General features: G+C 37.0%; 1 protein-coding gene and 1 long non-coding RNA gene across 7 annotated transcripts in view; one reads left to right on the forward strand and one right to left on the reverse strand.

The window, feature by feature from the left end:
- LOC122819483 overlaps positions 1-27728 on the reverse strand; it is a 102691-nt gene that overhangs the window by 66423 nt on the left and 8540 nt on the right. The window lies entirely within an intron of this gene.
- On the forward strand, positions 2425-26787 carry tbx5a (T-box transcription factor 5a). 3 transcript variants are annotated; one of them, XM_044096240.1, is made up of 9 exons: positions 2425-2529; positions 6002-6177; positions 7851-7945; positions 11539-11658; positions 12467-12614; positions 17140-17292; positions 20457-20548; positions 21771-22000; positions 22737-26787. In XM_044096240.1, the coding sequence occupies exons 2-9, from the start codon at positions 6034-6036 to the stop codon at positions 23330-23332; spliced, it is 1578 nt and encodes a 525-aa protein (XP_043952175.1). In that variant the 5' UTR covers positions 2425-2529; positions 6002-6033; the 3' UTR covers positions 23333-26787. The 3 variants fall into 3 exon arrangements, with proteins under 3 accessions (XP_043952175.1, XP_043952176.1, XP_043952174.1); XM_044096241.1 differs by lacking the exon at positions 2425-2529 and adding an exon at positions 5002-5543 and having other exon boundaries at positions 22740-26787; XM_044096239.1 differs by lacking the exon at positions 2425-2529 and adding an exon at positions 5008-5543.

The raw sequence follows: 27728 nt of genomic DNA on the forward strand, positions 1-27728 counted from the left end.
TAATTTTGATGCTCTATATTTACTTATATTCTGATTTCTGTTCAAGTTCAAACATCTAAAAATATAATCAATGTTTTCATTCAGTTACAAAGATTTAGAATGTTTTACCAAGTTTGTTTTCATGTTTAATAAATTTTTGACATAATTTTTTCTTTTATCTGGGACATCTGCTGATGTTTTGGTTGAAACTTATTAATGAACTTGTTTAATTGGATCAGAAAGTGACTACTGACTGGACTGAATTTAGTCTGATTCGAACCAAAATGTATTCTGTGTTATTAGGTTACAGTTGAAACCAAATGGCTTGAAAAATGTGTTCAGATAATCCTTCTTGTGAATTGGAACCTTCTAAGCAAAATAAACTGAATTTAAAGATTAATCATCTGCTACATTAATCCCTTTTTACAATTACAGAGAAGTTTGCTAAAGTTTTCACAACATATTTTACTGTCATTTCCTTATCTGAATAATTTAACAGATGTATTTTTATCCTTTAAAAGGACAAATAACTCTTTCCATGAGACACAAAGTCAAATTTTAAATATGATTAGTTTAAATAGACATGCAGGTCTGCCAGCAGAATTGATGGAGTAAAATACATACAGCAAACTGCAGCTCAGATAAGACAACTACAAAATACACATGGAAGTATAATAAAAAAAAGACAGTAGCTATGGAAGACTGTAGCTTTAAGAATGTTATGAAGAACTCCAGCTATAAAGGTTTACAATGAATTGACAGGTTTTAATTGTTCAATGTCTTTTTTGCTTGTTTGCTGGGATTTTTGTTTGTTTGTTTGATTTTTGTTGTTTGTTTCATTTAAGTGTGGCAGCTTTTGATAACACAGCCGTGAAGTCGTGTTTATGTTTAGTTTGTAGAGCGCCAGAAAGCAGAAAAATTTATATATATTTTTGCTGAAATGTTTTTATGTATTTATTCGTGTTGATTTTTTAAGAAGTTTCGACATGAATTTGCGACATGTTTATTGCGAGGTATTTAAATCGTCACTAGAGGGCAGCAGACTACGCGACATGGCAGTGGAGTTAAGTTCACGCCTCATTTCTTTGCCGACATGTCAAAGTGAACCACATCCAGATGTGTAAGAGAAGTTTCGATCGCCCCTTAATCAACACTTCTTCCAATTATGGATGAAATTATGAACAGCTGTTATAAACTTGGAAAATTATGCTCGAGCCAAATAAAGCCTGCCATGCGTGTTATTTTATTTATTTATTTATTTATTTATTTATTTATTTTTGCCAAAAAAATGTTTTCTCTGACATCTGCGCAGTCTGAGACAGGACCTGCGGATTGGAGGGAGGCATAGCGGAACCAGGAAGTCGGAATGTGGCTCCCTGTGTGTGATGTGATTGTTAGCAGAAATGTGTCAGCCCCAAGCTCACCGCCACCATCCCACCGTCACCTCTGCTCTCAGCCTCCGGCCCTCCTCGGCAAAAGTGGGAGCTCTTGAGAAGAATATGCGCACTGGTGCACACGCATTTGCACGAAGCACAGATACCCCTCGCCGTCTAATTGGGTTGCCATGGAAGGCCAAGATATGTTATCGTGGTGGCCACTAGTGGAACAAGGGTAAACTCATTCACGAGGTCGGGAGTGGGGATGGAGGAGGGAGCCTGGAGGATAATGAGACGGCCAAAAGGAGAAGAGGCGGGTGTCAGACCACAGGCCCATGTGTGGCCATGGAGGGTGAAACCAGGGTGGATTAGCAAGAGCTTCAACAATCCAAGACAGTAAAAAAAAAAAAAAAAAAAAAAAAAAAAACAGGAGGAGGATTTTAGGAAAAGCGGATTTTGGAGGCTGACTTTGCGCCTAACCTAAACGATCACCAAAACTAGTGAAAGCAGCATCACTTTGCAGTTTTACATATAAAAACAGCAATTTATGTTGTTGATTTGCTTGTGCGCAAACTTTTGCGCATCGGGCGCTCATGTTTTTGCTGCAGACAAAGTTATAAGTCAAATTCTGCTTTGTTCAAATATTTCCCAGCGAGTTTTTAGCATCAAAGAAAGATACTTTCCAGTTGCAGCATGTTAAAATTGACTTCTATAATTCATATTTCTCACATTATTTGACTCTAGCGTTTTAGCTACAGAAAACATCCCGACATGAAAGTTTTACGTAAACACACATCGCAAACTTTTCTTCCTTATGCTTTTAAATACATCCTAAACATTTATGTGAGATCGCCATCATCTGAGTTACATCATGATAAAGTACGCTTTAAATCTAATTTGTTACCCTTTCCAAACGTTCCCAATGCAACATTTGCTGTCTTTCTCCTCTCACCTCCTGGCGCAGCCCCTGAGAGCCAAACTGCGGCTGCAGATCTTTTTTCTTTTTTTTTTTCTTCCTCCACAAGTCTCACAATTTGGTCTGTGGATGCAGCCTCCTCCTCATTCAGAGGTCCTGGCTGCGCTGGTGGTTAGCCGCACCAGCCCGCTTCACCTACCGGTCAGCTCAGATCCACACTTCCAAAGGAAGCATCAGATCATACACTCAATCCAGGAGGTAGGAGAGGTGTTTAAAATGATCCTGGATTATAGGTGTCAGCAACAGAACAATACAACCTGGCATTTAGGGCTCATGCATTGTTCTTGCATGCTAGTGTTTGTTGTTGCTGTTTTAGTTTTTCTTCTTGAAAACTAAGATTTTTTTTAAGTGAAGCTCATATTGAGCGTGATCAGCAGAATTTCAAAGACGTGTCTATTGTTAAACATAGCAGATTTATACATTTGCACAAAAGCGGAGCGGAACAGGCATCAATGCATGCAGAGAATGCTGCTTGACCAACTGTCTCAGGCAGATTTTACAATATTCTTCGCTGGGGTAAAGTAAAATACAAACAATTTAGAAAATATGTCCGTTTTATGTTTTTAAAAATCTTAATTTGGCTAATTTTTTTATTTTCTTTATTACCTTTGTTTCCCAAATCTCATAGATCGTTGCAGTAAAACTTCATTTTATTCTCCCCAGATTACGAGATTAAATGCTCAGTTCAAAATTTCAATAAAATCTTGCTTTTTACGCTCACCCTGTGACATAAAACCAGCTTGTTACAGTAACAGTTTGAAGGGATGCGAGTCACAGTGAAGACGCGGTAATGGAAATCTAAACGTGGGTTGACGGCTTGTAATGCAAACACGTGTATTCATTTCTGTTTGTTTTATTTGTGGTGTGTGTGAGCGTGTGTGTGAGTGAGTTCCTGTTCGTTTGTTTCTCAATAAAAAGCCCAATGCTCACTGCAGCCCGCCAACATCACATTGCATCTTTTAGTATGAGTTGTGGCTGTTTGTCTTAATTTTACTGTTTGGTGTTTGTGGATGTCTAAATTTTTATTTATTTATTTTTTTTTTTTGAAACTTTTTTTTTTAGCTTTTAAAGCACTAAGCTGCATTGAGAACTGACTATATTTCTGACAAGATACTGCATCTTCATAATGAATTTCGCTATTTGTTTGTTTATGTAGTTAGTTATTGCAGATACAAATCTATCATTTAAGTGACGCAATATCAGAACACCTGATAAAGTAGATAAATGATTATTTTAGTTCAAACCTAGAGGGACGTTTCTTACTTAAACTTTATCTGACTTTTTCCAAATGTGACCTCTCAGTTCCATTCTTTAAATAATTGTTGCACATATTCATTTGTGACCAATAGACACTTGTTTTTCTCTTTTCTAGTATTTTTTTTTCTTTTCTTCAATCATGAATCCAGCAAATGTGTCCAGCTTTCAAACTATCCAGTTATTGTTCTTTCCTGGCTCAGTGTAGGAGATGTTAGCGCACAGGTACAGTGCGTAATGACGCACAATTTCTTCTACCGATGAGCGTATTATTGACGTATCTATGGGTTAAGGTTGTTGGACAATATGCTGTTCTACACACTTTTGAGCTCTTAAACGTGTGTTTAGGTTTTTGTTGTGCGTGTGTCCAAAAGTTGGAGAAAATCTTGTCAGCCAAAAACATTTATTCTTTTAAACAAAGACTGGATAAAATTTAGCATTTTGTGAAAATGAAAAATCTAAATAAATAAATATTATTTATTTACAAGTAAATAAATGTTCAAATATAATTAATTAATCTCCATTTAATGTTTCTAAAACTTTTTTTCTTATTTATGCTTTTCAGAATATCGTAATGCTCCACCAGATGTGACGGGTTATTACTGTTCCTGACAGGATGACTGTTCATCGAAAACAAACAATTGAGCAAACTTATTAAGAAACACGTGATGACAACCATTTTAAGTTAAATTATCTACAATAAAACCTGCGGGAGTTAGTCATTAAAAAATGATTAGATTTTTTATTTTATTTTTTTTTATTTTTTTTTTTAAGCACAAGAAGGTATGCAGTGTACGCTTAAACCTGTGGCTCTCATAGGGATCCGCAGTGCAAAACAAATACAACTTCTGTGGCTCACCACACTAACCTGAAGTTCTGCTGCATGTCAGGTTAATTGTTCCAAATTCTCCGCTCCTGTTCACTGTAGTTGGTTTATTTTATTTTATTTTTTTTTCTATCCATGAAATTATCTCTTGGAAGGAACATTTCTCCTAGTTGGGAGTAAATTACAGTTTAACATCCTATCTCATGTTTAACTCAGACCCCCATGAAGATACACCTAGCTTTTTTTTTTTTTTTTTTTTTTTTTACTTGAGTATTTACACTTCACTGCGTCTCGCTTTTTATTCCCAGACAGTAGAAAAACAATCATCTTTGTGTCTTTTTTAATCGCATAAATGACCCCAATATTTATGCATTCATTAATACAAAACCCACCTCCTTGAAATTAACTTCATGTTTACCGTTGCACTCGTAAATTTGGACTGATTGTGCTGGTAAGCAGTATTTGGAGATTTGGTGAGGATTGTTGTCCAGAACAACACATGATCTCTGAATATGAATTAGAGGATTAGATTGAAAAAAATAATAAGACCTGGGCTGAAAAACTTGAAAGAATCATTATTTTGGTCATACAAGCTAAAGCTACTCCTGCTCAGTGAACATCACCTCTCTCCTCCTCCTCCATATACCCCTCCTCGTCCTCTTCCTCCTCCCCTCAGTGCTGCTTGCACGTCTCGGACTAGATTTCCGCTTCACAATGTTTGGTCACTGATGCGCAGTGGAGAGTTTCAGAGCGATCGCGCAGAAAGGAGAGCGAGAGGAGAGAGGAAGGGAGAAGAAGGAGGTGTCGGACCTGCTCCACTGGGATTCGGCTGCAGCTCGGCGCTCAGTGTTATCGGCGGGTTCAGCTCACAAAAGCGGGACGGGGCTGCAAATTCCTCTACATGGCTGTGAGCGGCGTCTCGTAGTTTGGTCCTCTTCCGTCAAGGCTCCGCTTGGATGAAATAAACACATCACCGAAAAAAGGGAGCACTCATGGGGAGACTCGTCGCGCAAAACGCCCGGACTGTCTGACTGGAGCATTTGGACGTTTTTAGAGTGGTCTGCCCAGGTCGCAGACCAAAGCGTGTTTTTTTATATTTTTGTTTTGGCTTGTTTTTTATTTTTGCCTTTAGGTAAGCAGACTCTGCTCTGATCGGATTGGGCAGGCAGCTTTGTCATCTTAGTTGCATACAAGCGTATAGTTGCAGAGGTATAGCTATCAACCCATGCATTTCATTTTGCATCTTGCTGCCGGCTGTGAAACGAGTAAATCGATCAATTATGTGCACTGATTTTGGGGGACAATATGAATAATGTACATCATGCTCTCCAAAATAAAACGTAGCATTTTGACCGACTGGGCCATTCAGTGCAAATCCTGTGATTTAAATAAAGTATGTTTATGGTTTGCGTAAAACCAAAGGTTCTCTTTTTACCTATTCGTCTGAATAGGTAAAAACTACAAAAGCAACAAATATATTTAACAATAATTGTTTTAACATTCAGTTACGCGTCTTTATTTACATCTGTTAATAAAGAGAGAAACACTCTGCGTCCTTCCGCTCTTACATGTCTCCCATCGGTCTTCCAGCTGGGTCTGTGTAGTTTTTCGGGGCTCCGGTCATGGCGGACCAGGAGGAGACGTTTGCCGTCCAGAACTCTCCGGGAGGTTCGGATTCAAGGGAATTACAGAACGATAATAAACCCGAGAAACAGAACGGGACTTCGGGGAAATCCCCATCATCGCAGACAACTTACATCCAGCAGGTCAGTGTACGTCTCGTTTTTGTGTGTTTTTTTTTTGTTTGTTTTTTTTTTTTTTTTTTTTTTATTATTATTATAAATTTTTTTGGCCTCAGTCTTATTGCTACAGACCCTTCACACTTGGGTTTTTAAAGATTGACACCTTATATTCGATTAATAAATATAGCGTTGAGCTCATTTGGTTGCTATCGAGCTCGATCACTTTGCTACTCAAAGTGATCGAGTTTTAGATTATCGTAAGATTTATCGTAATTTTCTATCTTTTTTCAGCAATGCAATCAGGGGAACTTTTGATTCGCTGGGGTTTTTTTTTTTGCAATTTAATTCTTTCAAACTGCATAAGTAAAAACACGAGTTTATAGTTTATAGCTACATCAAACCAGTCGCTGACAAATAATTTGTTGTACTTTGTTGTTATGCGACATTTGAAACACAGATTATACACGTTTATAAAAGTAGCTACGTTGTGAACGTCGTTCTTTTAGCAGTTTTTTCGTGGTGAAGGACAGCGTCTCGTTGTAGAGACAGATTTTTTTTTTCTTTCAAAGCTTTCTGATCAGTTCTATTTGCACCATGATTCCGATTCCTTTCTGGAAAATCTAAGCAAATGTAACAAGATTTGCATTCATTTGTTGCAGTATTATAGATGTTATAGGAGTGTTGGTGCCGTACTGTATGATAGATTCGCATTGATTTTATAGTAAAATTAAAATGCTGGATTTGCGGGCAATTGTTGCCAATATTTTTTTTTTTTTTTGGTTTTTTTTTTGTTGTTGTTGTTATTAACGATAAATTCTCAATACCATTCACCTGATTTAATTTGTGACATATTGAAGACTATAGACATTAAGAGGTAAAAACTGAAATCCTATTTATAGATGAAACCTGATATGTACAGATATTATGATTAAAAAATGCAGAAATTATTTTTTTTCAATTAATTGGCATGCAATATTGCCATATTTATGAATTATTATGTGCGCTGTTATAGCCCCTTTCAAAAATGTTTTTAAAATTAAAGGTAACTGTGGGGGGGGTTTTTAGGCCTAACAGTGGTTGGAAGGCTATTTGAGGTGGTCAAATTTCACCGGAAATCTATTCGATAAAAATTAAATTTTTACTGAAAAATAGGACTTTCGAAATAGACGCATGAAGAATTATTTGGAGAGCAAATCTGTCTCTCTGATGTATTTACTTTACTCTTCTGCAGCAGACAAATTCTATTTTCAAAACAAACCGACATTGGATGTCTTGTGTCCAAAGCCTGCCAATAAAACACTTTTCTTTTTTCCGTGTCAGTAGTCTCCTGTCAGACAAGGATTTCCAAAGTAAACCCTTTGCCTGCACATTAAGCTTTAAATGCGCATGGATGGTGCGCATAATGTGCCAGAAGTGATCCCGCCAACATGAGACGTTTTTTATGTAGCCTAAAAATATTGTACTGTTAGAAGTTCTCAGCTCACACATTCTCCACCAAATTAAACCTGAACAAAAGTGGTAAAAGTCAGGCTTGGTTGATCCACGTTCAGACATGCACATGCACCTATTCATGTTTACTTATTTGTTGTCAATATTCAACCATATTTTCACGATGTTTGGTCTCTTCAACGTTTTGTGCGGGAAGTGTGTGTTAACAATCGAAGACGCTTAAAAGCAGTATTGTATTTATTTTAAAGGGAATGGAAGGCATAAAGGTCTACCTGCACGAAAGGGAACTGTGGATCAAGTTTCACGAGGTGGGCACGGAGATGATCATAACCAAAGCTGGACGGTAAGATCATCTATCTGAAAGCTCTTACAAATGTAGTTTTGTTCTGCTTTTCTGTCATTGATAGTTTTAAGGTGTTTAAATCGTATTTTTAGTCATGAGAAAATAGGAAAAAAAAAAAAAACAGCACATCTGGCTGACGCGTCAGTGTTTCGCAAAAACCACTCTATAATCAAACACTTTTACCTTGGGTGGCCTTTTTGTTTTGTGAAATGCAATACCACCAGACACAGATCCTTCAGAAACTGAACTCTGGTGCAAAATGTTTTCTTTTTTCTTTTTCTTTTGAATAAAGATCTGTTTTAAGGAAGTTATGTTGTTTTTCAAGCTCTGCTGTAATTGCATGCAGACACTTTTCTGTGTCCCGGCTCTTGAGCTGCAGCATGACATGAAGCAGGGGTGGTGGAAGGGGGGGCACATTGTGCATGAGTGTGTACCGCTGTCAAGCCCGGAGTGCATCCGAGTCAAAACAGCTCGCAAAGCGTGGTGTGAACATTCATATATGATTGCCGACCACTGGTGTCCTCCCCTGCGGCATACGGTTCACACGTGTTCTGCAAATGATTAAAATAAATAATTCATTGTAACTGCATTACACCACAGCCAAGTCACATCACCGTTTTCCCATCAGAGCTGCAGAAAAAAAAATCCCTCATACATCCCCGTCTGGCATCTGACGTTTGCTTTTGTTAAAAAGAAAGTCTAAATTCCTCCTTGTCCACAGCTTTGTTCTTGACTTGTGCTACAAAAATAATTTTGAACTGCATTACATTTTAGCCTTTATAGTATTGCACTTTTAATCAAGTTTGTGAAAAATAATGTCTAATAAATGGCTTTTAAATGCTACCAATGAAAATTATAATTTATTCAACCATAACAGTTTGCTTTATTGTCATTCCATATTTACATGAACGGTAAGCTGTTGTTTAAGAATGATTTAGCATTGTAAAACAAACAAGCAAAAAAGTCAACGCTAGAATAAAATACAAAGCTAAACTATGCAGTAAAAAGTATTGCTCTAGGAAAATGAAGATAAGGATTAAAATCAAGGTGTAAATGTAGTGGTCAATCGTTTTTAAATTCAGACTATTCAAGCAACTTATCAAATCATAACTTAAATAGATTAAAATTAAAACAGATTGATTAAAATTTAACTTTTCATGTTATTTTTAAGATGGTGAATCTTTACTCTTTCGCAGTGTATAATGTTTGCATGCAGACATTTACAATGTTTGTTGTAAATCATATTTTACCGAAGCTGAAAAACTATATATGATTTGTAGTTTTGTGTGCAAGACTTTAAGTTCACATCTGGCTTTAACTAGTTTACTTTAGTGCTAATGCTAAAGTCAAATTAGTAAACAAGCCCAGCTGTTTACTTTGAGGGATTTGTGGTGCATCTTAGTGATGGTTTTTAGGAAATTAAATTCACTATGTCACCTTATAAAACGAGACTTAAGAAGTTGAAACCTAGCTTTAGCATGAATGCTAATGCTAACGTCAAACTTGCTATAAAGGCTCAGCTGTTCAATTCTGAGGAAGCCGTTCCCAAAGACCGGCACATTATAGGTATTGGTTAACAGAGATAAAGCGTTACAAAGCACATTAATAGAAGAGTTTTAGTTAGTTTAAATCCAATTTCAACTAGCATCCAATTTGCTAGTAAACTGAGCTATTTAACTCCAAGGTGCATGTTGAGAAAATGCTTACATGCCACCAGGGCTGGCCTGAGGCTATAAAGGGCCTTCAGCAGGATTTGATTTTACCAACAAACCGCGTTTTAAAACAGGCTTGGTAGAATCAGAGAGAGGGCAGAGTTTAACTGGCTGAGCTTAAAAGCAGTCAGAGACTGCTGTTTATTAGTTGCTTATTAATTCCTGATTTGTGAGCAAACTGAGTTCAAACACAAAGAAAAGATTAAACTTGTATCACTAGACTGTGGCTTTGTCAAAACAACAATGAAAGTTATTTGTACTTTTACAAAGAACCCTGACAATTCTTTTAAATAGTAAATTTAAGCTTTTAAGCTATTTGAAGTCATTTAACTGGAAACCCTCAAATCAAATTCAATGCTATTCACATTCTTAATAAACAAACATTAAAATTTTAGATCTATGGTCTGGTTTAAAATTTAAGCATTTAGAGAGCCTCTTGATGGTTTTCCTTATAACTTGGGCTAGCTCTGCATGCCACCTTGCAAGACTTTAAATAAGATTAATATGTTAAAGTTTCACAGAGGTTTTACAACTCAATCTTTTTGAAAACAGCTATGACTCTCTAGCCAGGACCCAGCAGAGATCTGTTGTGTTGGGGAACCTCTGCATCCATTACTTGTTTTTGGGCACCTAATGACTGCAGTTGTGAAGCAGGTTTCCAATGTAAATGATGGAAAAAAGATTCAAAAATGAAGAAATTTGTAATACAATATTTACAAACAGCTGATTATGAAGATTCACTTCAAGCTGAACCTTAGTTGTGTCTAAAGTGTAATATAAAATAGAGCAGTTAAAACCTCAGAGGTTTCAGTAATCTAGTTGTTAGTTTAAGTAAAATTATCCTAAAAACAGAATTGAATTGTTTAACCAGTTTGATTCAATACTAACAGGAATATTTAGCTGCGTTGTAAAATCTTTGCTATGAAAATCACATTCTGCTGGACAAAATCTAGTAAAGTAATTTATGAATCTACAGTTGACAGATTTCAGTACAAATTAATAAATTTACAAATTTATCACATCGTTCTTGCTGTATTGTTCATTTATTGCAAGAAAAATGCATTTTTGGCCTCATTCATGAGAATCAATGAAAAATATTCCTCCTAACCTGTTTCATTTCAGCATGGAGTACTGGCTATTTTTTTCTGCTTAGCTAAATATACATGTTTTAATTTAAATACAAAGGACTAGAATTCTGTAAACATTAATTTTAAACAGATTATTCATTACAGAGCTAAAGAACAATGTAAAAAAAATATCTCTAACTTCATGTTGACCTTCTGTTTATTTTAACGTCATTTAGGTGTCTGTTAGCCAAAACACACATAATTTCAGAAACGTGAAAATAATGTTTAAAACCTATCCAAATGTACAAACGTTATTACGTAAATTATATTGCTTTAACTCGAACGGTTGGTTTATTTCAGTCTAGAAAGGCAAATATATGGTTCATAGGATGTCCGCTCTTTCAGCATTGCAGCTCCCAGCCTATCCCACAATTCACTAAAAAAGAACAAATAAATGCATGTACAGTGAAGTGGTTTCCTTCAGACACAACGTCCAGATGCCTAAATAAAAAAAAAATAACAAATAAAAAATAAAAATAAAAAATAAAAATAAAATAAAAAACACATCTTTCTTCTCCAAACTAAATAAAAGCATTCATATAATTCATCTGCTTCCATGCGAGGTAGTGTGCGTCATAATTGTAAATGCGCTCATAAAGAAGGTTAACCGTTCAAAGTTGCATCGTAAACTTTTGCGGCTTAATTAAGGCAAAACTGACTTAAAGAGATTTGTTTTTCCGCCTTAACTATTTGTGCACATTTGGGACACAGTTTTGCCCAGAATCATAGAAAAGTCGATGTTTGTTCTTCGCAGGAGAATGTTCCCCAGCTTCAAGGTTAAGGTGACTGGATTAAACCCCAAAACGAAGTACATTCTCCTGATGGACGTGGTTCCTGCGGATGATCATCGATACAAATTTGCCGACAATAAATGGTGGGTAACAAAATAAGGAAAGTAAACTGGATGCACATGAAACTTTTAGGGGGGGGGAACCGTTTTTCTCCCATGACCCATTATCTGGAGTGGACTTCAGCAGGAAATTTTTATGTTGTCCTGATGGACGAGAATCGGAAGCGAACGTATAATTTCCTGCAGAATTATGACCTGCCTGTTTTCTAATGGTTGCCAAGAATTACAGTCAACATGACTGACGTGTTTCAGTTGGAGCTGATTTTATTTTATTTATTTTTTTACCCCTTTTGAGAGAGGTTCATACTGGTGACTTTTCCTACAGTTGCAGTGGTCCTTTGGATAAGTTCTGTTTAGTTTTTACCCTTTGTGATCTCCGACCTTAAAGGCAGGAGCGCCTTGTTTGGGTCAATGCCTTTAAAAAAAAAAAAAAAAGAAAAAAAAAAGAGGCGAGACTCTGAGAGGATAATCACATGCCAGTAGATAATGAGCTGAGCAAAACACAGTGTGGAAATAATTGCTGCACATGTCCATGCATTGCAGAATATCGGGGGTCGTTTAATTTATGTTTGCAGTATTTAACAATGAAAAGTGCAAAATGCTGAGCCAAGTTGCGCGCACAGATGCGGAAATTGTTCAAAAATGTTAAACGCGCCATTTTTAGGTCTTTATTTTAAAATTCTAAATTAAATTTATGAAAAGCTTTGACTTCAGATGGCAGTCTGTAGAATATGCAAATCATGCATCACCTTTTCCAGTCCATCAGCTGCCCATCTACTGCTTGCACGCTTGCTTAACCAGTTGCGCATGTGTTGATGTCCCTGTGCGTCAGGTCTGTGACCGGGAAGGCAGAGCCCGCTATGCCCGGGAGGCTCTACGTTCATCCGGACTCCCCGGCCACGGGGGCGCACTGGATGAGGCAGCTGGTCTCCTTCCAGAAGCTGAAGCTGACCAACAACCACTTGGACCCGTTCGGACACGTAGGTGCCTGGGCCCATATCATTCTGCTAAAGCTGTGTGCGGAGACGCGCAGAGGGATGTGCCCTCTGTGGATGGGGCTTTTGCGTCGCGGTGTTGTTGCACTCATCCAAATGCATTGTCGTTTTGTCACCGGAAGGTTTTCACTGCTGCTGCAGCTGACAGAATATGGGTTTTGGAATCCAAAAGACTGTAATTGTTTTGTACAAAATTTGATGATAAATGTATTATTATTGCGTTTGGTATTTTCCATTCCAAGTAAAAAGAAAGAAAAAAAAGAATCTTTCATTTTATTTATTCAACATGTATGATAATGATATTAGGTTGATTATTGGTTAATTATTTTCAAAAATAGATCGACCAACGAAGATTAATTTTGCTATTAGACCACACCGATGCAAATTTTACTTGATCCTATTTTATTTTTATACCAAAAAAACTTCTATAAATCCTCTATTTTTAGAAGAGTATCTTTCTTGAAGTAATTACACTTTTTTGCCATTTTATAATTCTCGCATTCTCTTGCCTTTTCTGCAATTCTATGGATCTTTTATGTTTAAGAAAATACGTATAAATGCACTTAAAGAATTCATTTTACTTTTAGTAAAAGTCATCTAATTTTATTTTTATCTAGATAAAACCAAAAGTTATGATTATTATTTGTGACTACCAAACAAGTAAAAATATTTTAAAGTTTTATGTATATTTATAATTAAATTTGACCTAAAATACTAAGTTTTCATTTTATAGTTACATTAGTCTTAAAACAAATCTTTTTTTTTAAGTTGTTGTATGTGCCATTTAATTGCAAAAACAGAGAAAATGTATGAAAATTATTTTTTGACCTTTTCAAGTTCATTCAAGGACTTCTCACATTTAGAAATTTTAAAGCATATCTTTGCACTTTCAGAGCAAGAAGAACAAAACAATAACTAAACCAGAATTTCTCTAAACAATGAGTACCATGTTTCCTCACTGCTTGCATCTGGCTTTGAAATTTATTCACTCCTACCCTTACAATAAAAGCAAAAATAACATCTTTTACTTCATGAACAAAGTGTGCAGCTGGCAGCACATTTTCATGAAATGTTGAGTTGATGGGTAGACTGAGGCCTAATTACCTCTCTTGTTGGTAGTCACTCAATTATGGACATTTTTGTCAGGAACAGGCTGTGCTAAGAACGGCTGTAAAAAGATGCATCGCTGCTATTAAAAAGAACAGAAGACTAAATAAACTTATTAAAATTCTCAAGTAGTTCCAATCATAAGTGAGAGGCTCTGCATTGCGTCTGCTGTTCTCTAAATGTTCCATTAACGGATGCAAATAATGACTGAAATGCAACAACACGTTCTAGTGCTATAATAGAATTTGACCGCACATACGGCACTGTTTTCCAACATTCAGACCTGTTTTTAAGTCGAAACTGTTTTTAGTCCTTCAGTTACCAAAACAAATCATATTTCCACAAGCCAGAGTCTGTCCACGTGGTTTCTATAGATGTTGTTGCCCTGCCAAAACCCAGCTGGAGAACATAGACTGGAGCTCATTGAGTTGTGTCGAACATTTTTGGGGGTTAAAGTGTGTTTCTTGATTGGTCACAGTGGTTCCTGACTCGCCCGCTTTCTCAGCACCATGGGATCCATCATTGAAATGCTGGTGGCTTGCCAGAAAACGCACACTCTGTCAGATTGTTGGTCCAGCTGGTGGAAATAGCTTAGAGATGTTTTATAGTTACTTACAGGGACACATGAAGCCAAAACATATTCCTGATGTATAGATCAGGACAGACCTGTTCAGACTTAAAGCTGAGGGGGGTTTTCCTCTCTCTTTCTGGAAATGTTTCTTAAATTAGATAACTATCAGTGGACTGATCAGAGCTGAGCTCATTGTTTGGAAAACAAGGAAGGCCCGGGTCTGATGATGCTAAATGGTTTGAATGTAGTTATTGCTGTTTCTCTCAACAGGACGTCTTTGAAGAGAAATTAACTGAACTGCATCAATTTTAAGTCTTTGTTTCCAGAAAACCTTAAATGTTTAGAGTGATGGAAATGTTATGTTTTTTTAAAATAAGAGTTATATAAAATTTTTTTTAGATCCTTTTTAATATTGCAGGTTGAAAAACAAAAGTTTCATAATCTCAACATAATATTTCCACGATGTTTCCAGTCATGAAAATGTATGCATGCCTTTTTTCACAAAATTATATTCTTAATAATATTAAAGCTATGCAAAGAAGTGCACAAATGTTACTTAAAATGTTCATTCCTGTGAGATTTTTCACAACTACGATTGTCTTATAAAAGATGTCACAAAGATCTGCATAAAGTTATTACATTCAGGGTTTGCAATGTCAAAATGCTGCTTCATTAAATAATGAAACTGTTCTTTTGCATAATGCCTGAAGGCATTTTATTAGAAATGCTTCTTCTTGCTCTGTTACCTGCGATTTACTGATGGAACCAGTGTTCTTCAGGAGTAATCATAGTTTGAAGTAGCTCTTTCCCTGTAGGGTTAGAGTTTTTAAACCACTGCTCTCCAGTTTCACTGCACACAAGTAATTTTCCTATGATGCTATTTCAGTGTTTGAATTCCTAAATATCATTTTTTTTTTTTTTTGTCTCAAGTTTCATACCAAGCTGGACTCGTTTCCCCTTTGATCTCCCTCTCGGCTCCCAGAATACCTCTCGGGGTTATTAATCTCCAGCGCTCGCCTCACTGCCTTCCCACACATGTTTGGGCCGGCCGGGTGGAGTGTGAGGACCGCACTGTTTACGTTTGAATGGCAGTGTGTGATGAGCAATAGATGCTGGTGCACGAAGTCCACTGATCCCAAGGCTTGGGTGGGGATGGGAGTGGGGTGGGGGGGACTCTCTGATGTCGAGGTACTTGAAAGCGAAGGGCAGACGCACGAGACCTAAAGTGATCCCTCACTATCATTAAATAGTATCATCCAGAGGCTGAGGGGCTGGGGGGGCGGGTGAAGATACAGGGACCAGTGCAGTGAGTGAAGGCCACAGAGATGAGGCGTGAGCTGGGGTCCCAGTGGGTGGTCCACAAATACACCACAGCTCTTTCCACAGGAAAGGAGATGCGACTTGTAATATCTTAACAGGAGTGATTTTTTTTAAACTATTGACTGAATGGATAAGAGAAGAAATAAGTATTAAATTCAGAAATTGTTTCCCGTAATTATTATTATTTTTTTTTTTAAATATGTGCTCAGAAGGTCTTGTGCAGTTTTTGTCCCTGTAAAGAAGATTTAATGACTCCTTCAGCTGAAAGCGAGCAGGATCAAAGCAATTACTCTCACAGGTGTCACTTGAAGGAGTTTGACCATTTCCCGCTAGATAGCATGTTTCACCCTGAAACGAGATCAGATTGGACTCTGCAATGGACAAATATCCACAGTGAAAGCCCCTTTGAGCTGACTCATGTCTGTCTCAGAGGGGATTTTCTTTGTGGAATGCTGCAGGATGCTTCCACTGTTACTGGAGGCCAGGGCAGGCCCTCGTCTCCCCTCATGCTGGCTGTGAAAGGCAGGTACAAAAACATTCCTTAAGATAAGAAATTGGGCGACATGCCTGCAGGTCACAGGAAGGTGGGGAGCGTTGTAGATACAGAAAGAGTGGAGAAAGGAGGAGGATGCCCTAGTTTCTTTTTAAATCTGAGGGAATTTGATCAGATTATGAAGTATTAGCTTTTCTCCTGGACTCATAACCATGACTCGCTGATTAGTTAAAGAAGTCTGGCTTGGGGTCCACTGAATAGTGATGTGTTGAAGGAAAAGTTCAATGCTCAAGTTCAAATGAGCTCCATCCTAACGGACTCATTTCAGGGCACTAACTGGGTTAGAACAAGAGAGAAGATGCTGTTATAGAATCCTTGAGAATAACCTATCTACTTCAATAAAGACACGTTATTATTGCTACTATTATTAAAGATAAAGCGATTCATTAATCCGTGCTATATTTCAAATTCTGTGTGAATAAAATTAATTAGTTACGTCCTTGTTGAAAGAAGATAACGGTTTCGTGTGTATTACATCCTATCAATTCAATTTGTCCACAAAAGCTTTATATTTACATTTAGTTTTTTAGTTCTTTTCATTTATTTTATCCATTTTAAACCAAAAAAAAAAAAAAAAAAAAGATTTTTATTCTGTGAATTTGTGGTCCAGAAAGGTATTCATTCATTGCAACAAGTTACGTTTTTAAATTACAGACAAGAAAACAAAGTGCAGTTCATAAGGCTTGCATAGGCAATAAGTTAACTATTACACCAACAAAATAAGAGTAATCAAGGCAATTTCAGCCAAGATAGTGTGACGAACGGGATTTTAGTAACGATTGTCCTACATCTACTTTTAATTTCACCAACATTTTGACTAAGCCATCACTTAAATCCGTTTTTCTTTGCAAAAGGCCGACGTCATGTTAACAAGTCTTGTTTACTATTTAGTAGTATTGATGTTCTACAGCCAGACGTTGTCACGCAAAATGTAAAATACAACCCTCTCTTTATTCCAGATCATTCTCAACTCGATGCACAAGTACCAGCCGAGGATTCACATTGTGAAAGCGGATGAAAATAACGGCTTTGGCTCCAAAAACACGGCCTTCTGTACTCACGTTTTCCCGGAGACAGCATTCATTGCGGTCACGTCTTACCAGAACCACAAGGTAGAGGTGCTCCTTTTGGATATTTTCGTGTCGTCTTTATTTGCAGTTTCTCATATAGTAAACAGCTCTTTTTAGTTGCTTCATGTTTTTTTACGTGTTTCAAACGGCAGAGTTGTTTATTATTATTATTATTATTATTATTATTATTATTATTATTATTATTATTATTATTATTATTAAAATAAACCCCAGATTTGAGTGCAAAGTTATGTGCAGGATTCTCATCAGCGTGAGATTTTAAAAACGTGCGTTTTCAAACAGCAAAGGTTTAGACTAAATTCTTAGCAGCATGCCGCGCAGAGTTTGCGCACAGATAGAGAGAGAAAATGAAAGTTTCACCGCCAGCTAAAAAGTTGCTGATATCACAACGAGTCACTGACGGACGACGAAAGAACTTCAGAAAGCCGATCGGAGGATAAATGACCTCAAGCAACTTTTAGAAAAGTTGCAGCTCTTTGTGGAGAAAGACGAGCAGCAAAAGATCTGGACAAATCTCAAACAGATTTCCCTGCTGCCAGCCTTTTATTAATTATTATTATTACTTTCAATAGGCTGTGTGAAGTTTGTCATTATTTTCTGTATATTCTAGCGGGTTATTATAGTATACATGCAATATTTTTTTTATATTTGTTTAATATGCGCCACTCAAGATTACATTCATTTTGATTGTTTGTCATTTTGCTTGATTTCATTTTATTTCAATAATTTGGGTATGTTTGTTTTTTTTCTCTTTTTTTCAGTTTATTCGGCGTTTGAAGCCCAAAACATTTTTTTTATGTTTTCAGATTATGAGTTTCTCTTCCACATTAGCGAGGAAAAGTTGGCTCCTATAGAAGATACATGATACATGTCTAGAAAAACTTGCTTCAAACTAAAAGAAAATAAGTAAAATTGTGAAGCAGAATTAATTGTCCGACAAAATAAAAAAAATGCATTGTAGATCTTTTAGGCTTTATATCTCGCTTCTATTTTATTTCTAAAATTACAACTTCAAAAACATTTAACGTTGTAGTTTTCTTGGTTGCTTTCCTGAACCTCTGTTTAATTTGTAAATAGACCTCTAGTTGTGCACTTATTTCAGGGTTTATAAACTAAAGAAAAACTGGAACAATCTATTGTTTTCCTTATATCAACTATTTGGAAAAATATGGCTAAATGGTGACACACTAGGCATAAATAAATACATTTCTTTTCAGGCCAGAATGTAAAGCTGAACGTCTACTTTGTCCAGATTTTCTGGGGGGAAAGAAAGTCTTTGCGGTGTAAATATCTGTAAACAACGTCTGGTAAGCATCATTTTAGCCATGAGGGCCTCTATATGGTTCTTGTTTGGGGAATAATGGCGAAAGGGAGAGAACACGCATAGCGTCCCTGCAGCCAATCAGGAGCCTCTGCGCCTCTGGGAACAGGAAGCCCAAAATGACCAGCTCTCTGTAGAAACCATTCATTATTTTTAAGCACGTTATTGGGAGAGCTGGGATCGTAACCCCGGGGCTAATTATTGAGGCTCTTTCCAGACATGCAGAGAGAAAAAAAAAAAAAAAAAACAAGCATTTTTGATTTCCGCGTGTTTTACCACAACGGTCTAATCAAACGTTTAAACATCTGCAGCAGCATTAAGCGCTGCAGGCGCGTCTCCAATTCACCTGTTGGACATTTAGTTAATAAAACAATGTCCAATTTCTAGACTTTTCTGCAATTAAACCATTTTTCCAAACAGTTTTCTTAGGTAATATTTTTTGTTCATGCATAGAAGAATTTATTGCAGCTGTTGCAGACATTTTATTACCGTTTTTGGCTAAATTAGCATCTGACATAAAGCAACGACTGTTTTAATAAGCAAAGCTTAGAAATTTATGCTATAAAACTACATTTTTTTTAACTTTACCATGTATGATTATCTTGAGTTTAATTAGATTTTTTTCTAGTCCTCTGCATAGGGTTAAAATTTATCGAAAATATTGAAAATTTTTCTAATAAAATAATATTGTCACGGTGAGTTTATCTGCATTAATCAAGAGGAAAGCAAAGGAAATTGCAAACTTTTTACTCTTTAGTTTGAAAATCATAAAAGAATACATAAATCATCTGCCTGTCTGCCTGCATTAATTAACAACCAGCTAGTAAAGTGTCACATGACGGATTTTACAAGGTTCAGAGTAGGTGTTGGCCAACATGCATACAAACCTCCAGTCCTGTCAGAAAGCTGGAAATACACCAGAACCACCAACTCATTACCTGCAAGAAACCATGACAGGGATATCCCGACATTCTGCTTTAAGCCTGCAGAGTTTTGATTTATATTTTAAAATAAGTTTGCATCTTTTTTGGTTACCGAGCAAGACATTCCTGCTAGAAGGTATTTTAAATATTTGGATTTCTAAAGCTTTTTCAAAACAATGTTCGGCATTATGGATTAAGTCATGCAATTAAAATATGACCTGTTGAGATATAGCTATATTGAACTAAAGGCTTATAGGACCTCCAGACCATCTTTCTGAAACTGCCGTTTATCTCTCCTTGATTGCTTCTGAAATGTTAGTAACATCCACCAAGAATTTAAATCTCTTAAACCATTTCAGATTTTTTTCACATTATAACAAATTTGTGAAAGAAAAACCTGGTTTTTAATTATGATTATACCCAAAAAATAAAGACAATCCAACCCAGAAGTCACCTAGTTATAGAACACAGTTGTGCTGAACATAATTTAAACTCCGGTACAAAAAACACCAGACAGACCACAACTGCAAAACTTTACCAAGACATGGCTGTCCATTAGACAAGCTGGGCAAAAAGAGGACCAGAGAAACAGTAACTCTGCAGAGATCCAAAGTTCTGACGGGAAAATCTGTCAGCGGCCCAACAACTCATAAATCTGGCCTTCAAGAGTATAGCATTAGAAAAACAATTTTTTGGGAGAAATTCACAAGCCACACAGGGGACGATGAGATGAACTTGGTGCAACAATAGGAGGAGAATTTAAAGGAGCAAAGCTAAATTGCAAATTTACAGCTCAAGTTGAAGTCTGGAATCTACTGCAAAGTTGCATTTCTAAAAATCACGTCAATTTGTTATAAATTCGGCTTTGACTTCTATAATGAGACCTGAGACTCTTATTTTATTATTTTTATTATTAATGCAAAATCTGTTTGCGGTTTCAGATCACACAACTAAAGATTGAGAACAACCCGTTTGCAAAAGGCTTTCGTGGAAGCGATGACATGGAATTACACCGGATGACCAGAATGCAAAGGTAGCTGCAGCCGGGATGCTATTTTGTTCGATTTAAAAAGAAGTTCCCTTGAAAATCCTTGATCTTTAATATTTGGAAATTCTTACACATGCAGAATGATGTCAAATGAACAGATAAATGTGACTTTAGTTCAGCCGGAATCAGAATGTCACTTAACAAGCCCCACTTTAATCCTTCAGTCACCGACTTCCAAGCCAGTAATAAGTGTAACTTTCAGTGAGTGTTATTTTCAGTGATGTAAGTGTAGTTCTTGATCATTAGCCAGCTTTCATGGTGAAGACCTTTATGACTGATCTGGCAGAACCTCTGAAACAAGACTGTAACATCCCTCTTCCACAGAGATTTTTTTTTTTTGTTCTTTTAACTGAACTGCTTTTGTGTCTGTGTGTGTGTAGGCGTGTGTGTTTGTGTGTTGTACTGGTGAATATCGCTCGGTCAGGCAGCCAAGGCGGTATACGCGGCCACTTTGCTCTCTATTATTCAGTCCAGATGAGGGATGGAGCTGGAGTCCGTGCTGTGCGGAGAAACACTTTTTCAAAGGGGAAAATCTGGTTTTGAGAAACCCCCATCACCCTGGTTTTGGGGAGAAACTGAAGGGTTTTCCAAGTGGAGAAGTCCCAAATCAGACAAAACTTGGAAAGTTGTTTGTCTTTTTCCAGAAGGTGTTGTAATCCCACCTCCGTCGCCATGAATGCTTTATTGAGTTATGGCACACTGAGATAGATTTTAGCTCAATATAAGCAAGAAGAAAAAAGGGAGAATAATAAAAAAAATCTTTGTATTTTTATGTGAAAATATGTTACTTTAAGTAAGTGTGCAATAACTGCAAATCCAAAAAGTGATAAGAATGTCAGCCATTATCAGTCTTACATGAATTTGCTCAGCCTTTGTCTGCTGTAAGCATTGCACGTCTGCTTCTGGTTACTCTAAAGAGAGCTTATTGAAAAACCAGGTCACTTTTTCAATCAATGCTACACCAAAAATCAAAGAACCAAAAAGCAGCGCAATGATGCAACAATGAATTCTGTGAATTATTCTGATAAAAATCATGTATTATTAGAAGGGTTTTTTTTTTCCCCTCACAGAAGCAGCTCTGTGTTTCTAGAGTGTCATTTTCAAACTAATCATCTAGTGGATTTAACCTTTCAGTTGAAGTGTTTTACTGAGCCTGTTTGGCACATACAGATAATTACTAATAAATTTTCTGTGCACACACACCCAGCACCAAAGAGTACCCAGTTGTGCCTCGTAGCACGGTGCGACAGAGGGTCGGCTCCAGCCACAGTCCGTTCAGCGGGGACGTCCAGGGCATGGCCACGCCCAGCACCCTGAGCTCCCAGTACTCCCAGTGTGAAAACGGGGTCACAAGCACCTCCCAGGACTTGCTGCCTCAGTCTGGCTCCTACCCACTTCCACATGAGCACGGACAAGATTACTGCATCAAGAGAAAAGGTATGAGACTGTGCGGTGATATGAGCCATGCAGGGATTACACTAAAACATTCAGGGGTTTTATCTATTGTGCTACACCAGGATACATAAAGGAGATATCCAATTGTTACAGTTCCAGGTATCTTTAAAAGCCCTGACAATTAAACAGCCTATCTTAAGTCAATTCAGAAGTATTCAAAACCTCCTAAAAGCCTGCATACCCCATGAACTTTTTGCACATTGTCACAAACTTCAAGGTGTCATTTCTAACATTTGATTTTCTAAAAAAACCTCTTAGTTACCGGTAATTATATAACTGCAAATTAACCTGGTGCTCTATCTGCAAACCAAACCACAAAGTAATCATTCTCCCACTATAAGAAACACAATGGCATCCATCAAACTGGAAAGGGTTAAAAAAAAAAATCTTTGTAATCACTGAGTATGCCACAGTGAGAGTAATAATCCATAAATGGAGAAGACATGGAACAGTGGTGAGCCTTCCCAGTAGTGATCAGCCTACCTTACTGAAAGAGCATGCATAAGGCTCATCCAGGAGTTCACAGAAAGAAAGAGAGAGAGAGAGAGAGAGAGAGAGAGAGAAAGAGAGAAAGAAAGAAAGAAATTAAAAGCCTGGAGTGTCTTGCTTAAGCCTCAATTAAGGTCAGTGTTTATTATTCAACATTAAGGAAGATATTTTGTTTCTGTGGAAGGCCCTTCTTGAATAACAAAGTTGTTTGCTTCTTTAATTTCACCAGCAGGGGATGATGACTGTCATTCAGGCGAACACGGCTATAAGAAGCCATACCTGGAAAGTTCTTCCAGCGAGGAGGACCACTACTATCGTCCCGTTGGCTACCACCAGAGCCTCAGTCTTGCCAGCGGGGCCTACCGCAGCGAGTCCAGCCAGCGGCAGGCCTGTATGTATGCCAGCTCCACACAAGGTGCAGAACCTGTTCCCAGTTTGGAGGACATCAGCTGCAACACGTGGGCCAGCGTCTCTCCTTATGGCAGTTGTTCTGTCACCACCATGCAGCCGATGGAGAGGCTCCCCTATCAGCATTTTTCCGCTCACTTCACCTCAGGGTCTCTGGTGTCCAGACTAGGAGGGGTGGGTGGACACGGCTCTCCACAGCTGGGTGAGGGCCACCATGCAGCGATGTACCAGAGCTCCATGGCCCACCAGACTCTGGGCCGCCAGTGCAGTCCTGGAGCTGGGATCCAGTCACCGACAGCTGGCTTACAGGGAAACGAGTACCTCTATGCACACGGCATACCACGCACTCTATCGCCACACCAGTATCACTCTGTACATAGTGTAAGCATCATGCCAGAGTGGAGTGAGAACAGCTAAGAATCGAACAATTGCATACATTGAAGAGGAAACAAAAGAAAATGGACCAAATAAAGCAACATTGGGTCAGTTATATTTATATTTCCAAGGACTTGTTGCAGTTAATCTTAAAAGGAACATTCTTTCTTCATTGAGGAAAGTTGATATTCGTTGGGTGATTTACATTGAGATAAGTGGGTATCTTATCAAGTAGGTCTTTTTAGCAGAATCTGCACTTATAAAGAAGCAACATGAACACAAAAACATTGTGCTGGACCAGGACACTCATGAAGCCTGCTCAAGTGCAGAGGAAGCTGACACTGAACAGAGCAGAAATGCTTCAGATGCTTGAACAGGATGCTCCAGGTTAAAGGTGTTTTTCTGCAGCGTTTTGTTTTGAATGACAGCAGAAAGCTGTTGTATTTCCTGAATGTTTGTCCTTTCTCACATTTTCCTGACCAGATAGTGTCTATGACATTTTTGTAGCAAATTTATGTTGTAAAAAAAGGAAAACTACAGACAGGGCTTATTGTCAGTTTTGTTGTGGCTCTTTGGTCAATGTGGTTTTTCCTTAAATCAGAAAGTTGGTTTTATTTGCTTATAGGTAGATTCATTTATTTACATTCAAGTCAAATACCTCAAATCAATTTTATTAGGTTTATGAGACAATAGCTTGAAAACATATACATACCTCTTAAATATTTTCACAATTCACTTCAGTGTATTTATTGGGATTTTATGAAATAGCCCAGCGAAAAGTAGTGCATAAGTGTGAAAGTGTCATAAAAATGATGCATGGCTTTCAAAATGCTTTACATATATAAATCTGACACATGAACACTCAGACTAAATCTAATTGACTAAACAGCTTAATCAATTAAATTCGATCTTCAAGGAGAAGGCATCATATTTTTTTATTAAAAAAAGAAAAGCCAAATGTAGTTTCATTATTTGATTTTACATGTTTTGAAATAAACATGGAATACTTGAAGTGGTCAGATTTCTAGTAGTGTGATCTTTAATTTAAGGATCAACAATGGGATACATTGTTGGTTTTTTGTAGGTTAACGATTTCCAGGCTAACAGTTTCCCCCGGCCCCCATGAACTGATGTTAGGGTGATCAGTTTTCCACCTCACCTATGTGTATGTGTGCACCTCACATGTATCTCCTACATGTCTTGTGCAAACAGGAACACGCCATCAGGACTTCTTGTGGTTTTCTTTCACCAATGACTTTCTTGCAACTCTTCCATAAGGGCCATATTTGAAGAATCCACATGTCAGATTCTCAAAGCTAAACCGTGGGCCTCATTAGCTGTCCTTGAGTTGGTTAAAGGGATAGTCAACTCCCTTTAGCCATCCTGTATCCCTTGATCTCCCTGTCAGGCCTGTTGATTTAGTTTGACGGACATGCCTTTGTGAGTTTGCAGTTGTGCCATAGTTTTGATGATAAATTGAACAACGTTCCAGACGTTTTTTTAAATCTGGGGACATTGCTTATCACAACCCTGCTTGAAACCTGACAGGCATGTTAAGGGTTTTCTTCCATCTGTCCATGTAATTTATAGAAGTTGAATTTTTAAATGATGCCATGTATCTTTTCCTGTTCACAATTATGCACAACTTTTTTTATTCGGAAAATCCCAATGAAATAACCAGTAGCTGTTTCTGCAATGAAAAAAAGTTCATCGCAGAGGCCTTTACCGCACCTATTGCTGCTGAGTGCATTCAAGATTTGATAGGCATGTCAATATCATGCCAACTCTCTCCCAACAAATTCCAGAAAAAGCTATATCGAGGCACCTATTTTTTGTGCATGAAATTAGATTAAATTAGGGTTTCTTTTTAGTTTATTTTTTGCTCCAGTAATTATCCCAATATTCAGCCATTTTCTTTTCCTAGGTATCATTGAGCTACTTCAATCTTAGGACTGCCATTGCAGCGTTAGTGGAGTATGATTTTTATATGATTGTGTCAAACTGTCCAGTGCAGTAAATATGTAAACGATATGCATTCTATGCATACTATATCAACCTTTCACCGCCACGATAAAACTTTTGAACTAGCCCTTTAAAAAATTTTAAACAATACATTTTTATTAAATGAATGAAGGGTTTAGACTTCTCACATTTTGAAACACCAGATTTGTTTCTGAATGATGGCTTGTATCACAACAAATTGCCGCTCTTAATAATAAATAGCTATGAGTCAGTTGATAAGATGGCCCTTATGTTGAGATGCAATGATGCACACAATGAAGCCGTTACTGTATGAAGAAGGCATAAACTTGATATGCAACATTTTGCATCGGTGAGGAGTTTAAAGATTACATCAGAAAAAGCAAAAACATCTAAGAAAATATTTGATTATTTTTTCAGGATGGAAAACAACAAGACTTTCAGTAGATAACAGAAAAGCTGAATGGATTAAAACAAATGGGTTGAAATTTTCTTAGGCGTATTCAAGGAAACTGCTGTCTTTGTAATGCTAATTGTGCTAAAGACATTGATTCCCAATATAAGAAGCAAAACATTAATTCCATCATTTTCATTGACAGTGACCGCTCACTTGCAAATGTAGCATGAAGTCAGTTTTGCCCATTATGAAAACAATAGTAGCCTCTAAATATGCTAGCTTTGGAAAATCCAGTACCCCAACTAATTTTATGAAAAATTAAAAAAAGTTTTTAGAATCCCATTTGGATTAAGATTAAATTTTACAAGGATAAATCCTATCGAATTAAAAAAAAAAAATCTTAATACTATAAGCTCTTCTTCAAAGGCAGTTTAGTTCCTTAGAGCTTTCCATTAAAAATTTGCTTTGATTTCAGGACATAATACTGTTGAAATATTTTAAATCAAATGCCAGCAGCTACACATGCATTTAGATTAGCATTTATCTTCTTTTTTGTATGTGATGGCCAACAACAACATAGTGTGGATAACATTAAGATTTCTGATTCTCTGACTGGATATTGTGTGTTTATACAGACCCATGTTGTACCAGGTAATTGTGTTTTCTGAAATATTTCACATCCAACATCAGGAAATTTTCTTTAGACAGTCAAAGATGAAAAATAGAAGTTGAACCTGACCTTGACATACAGCAAAAATCTGTTTCATATTTGTGATGAGTATGTTTGAGAGTTTTTGGGTTTTTTTCTTTTTGTCATTTGGGGGAAGGCTAAATCTCAAGTGCTTGTAGTTAATAGCATTTTCTGTCAATAGTATTTATTTTTGTAACTCTGCAAATCTGCCTTCTTTGCCAGGTTTAAAGATGGTTGGCCCAGTTTATTTTTTTATAGTCCAGTTTTTATGATTGTACAGAATTTTCTAATCATACTCATATAGATCATAGGACTTTACTATACAGCTGTCAAGAAGTACCCAAGACTGAACAAATGAGGACATGCCTAACTTTGTAAATAAGCATGTAAATAGCAAAATACCTGCAATAAATGTAAAAATTTAAAGCACTTTGGAGGAGTTTTATTTTTATTTTACTCTACTGCTTTCTATAGTCGTTTTATTGAAAGGGGAAACCTCTCAAGTGATACACAACATTTTATTGAAGAATTAAGAAATTGTTTACTTGTTTTATACTACAAATTAAATATCTCCAACAAATTTGGATAATAAGCTAGATATGTTTAGCCTGTTGAATATGTAATATGTAAATCTGATGTCTGCAGCTATACACAGGCATTAAGTCACCTGGTATATTTTTTACTGAGGATTTGTTTGGGGATGTCCATCGAGGTATTTTCCAGAATCTGCCTTTATCTTACTGTAAGGAAATGTGGTTATAGTGGTCCCATAAACGATAACAACAAGAGGTAGCATAGAATTATTCTGATTTGATCTGCTGTGATAACAGCGCTTATAAATCAATTGACGCAAAACTAATCAGAGCAACAGGTGAAAATCATTGGGAAAAAAACAGTAAAAAAAAAATAATAGCCATATGAGCCCAAAATGTAACTTTTTGGCTTATATTCAAAATACTATGTGAACCCCACACTCCAGCCCAACCATGAAACATTGTGCTGGCTGTTTGGGGATGCTTGCCTTCAGCATTGACAGGAAAGCTGGTTAGAGTTGATGGAAGGAAGGATAGAGCTAAATGGAGGGCAATCATGTAAGATGACCTTTTAGGACCTAAAAAAAAGAGCTGTAACTGAATATTTAATGTGTGACAAGCATGCACGTACTTTAAGAATTGTAAGTATGCACAGAAACCAGACAGTATCTGTCATGATGCAAGGGTCACTGGAGTCAAACACTGGCTCCAGCTCACAACACTTAACATGCTCGAATGCTGCAGAAATCTATCCTCAACACCAGCTGATCATTAAAATTCTCAAGCCTGTTGTGATGTCATTGTCCCAATCAAAGAAAAATTAACTTTTTGTTTCCC

The sequence above is a fragment of the Gambusia affinis genome, linkage group LG17 (genome assembly GCF_019740435.1).
Source record: "Gambusia affinis linkage group LG17, SWU_Gaff_1.0, whole genome shotgun sequence".
In the NCBI taxonomy this organism is placed as follows: domain Eukaryota; kingdom Metazoa; phylum Chordata; class Actinopteri; order Cyprinodontiformes; family Poeciliidae; genus Gambusia; species Gambusia affinis.

Bases quoted from the DNA above. Each gene is read 5' to 3' on its own strand.
- tbx5a (XM_044096240.1), top strand. From the start codon at position 6,034: ATGGCGGACCAGGAGGAGACGTTTGCCGTCCAGAACTCTCCGGGAGGT. The intron at 6,178-7,850 runs GTCAGTGTACGT...TTTATTTTAAAG, and splicing joins AGACAACTTACATCCAGCAG to GGAATGGAAGGCATAAAGGT. The intron at 22,001-22,736 runs GTATGAGACTGT...TAATTTCACCAG, and splicing joins TTACTGCATCAAGAGAAAAG to CAGGGGATGATGACTGTCAT.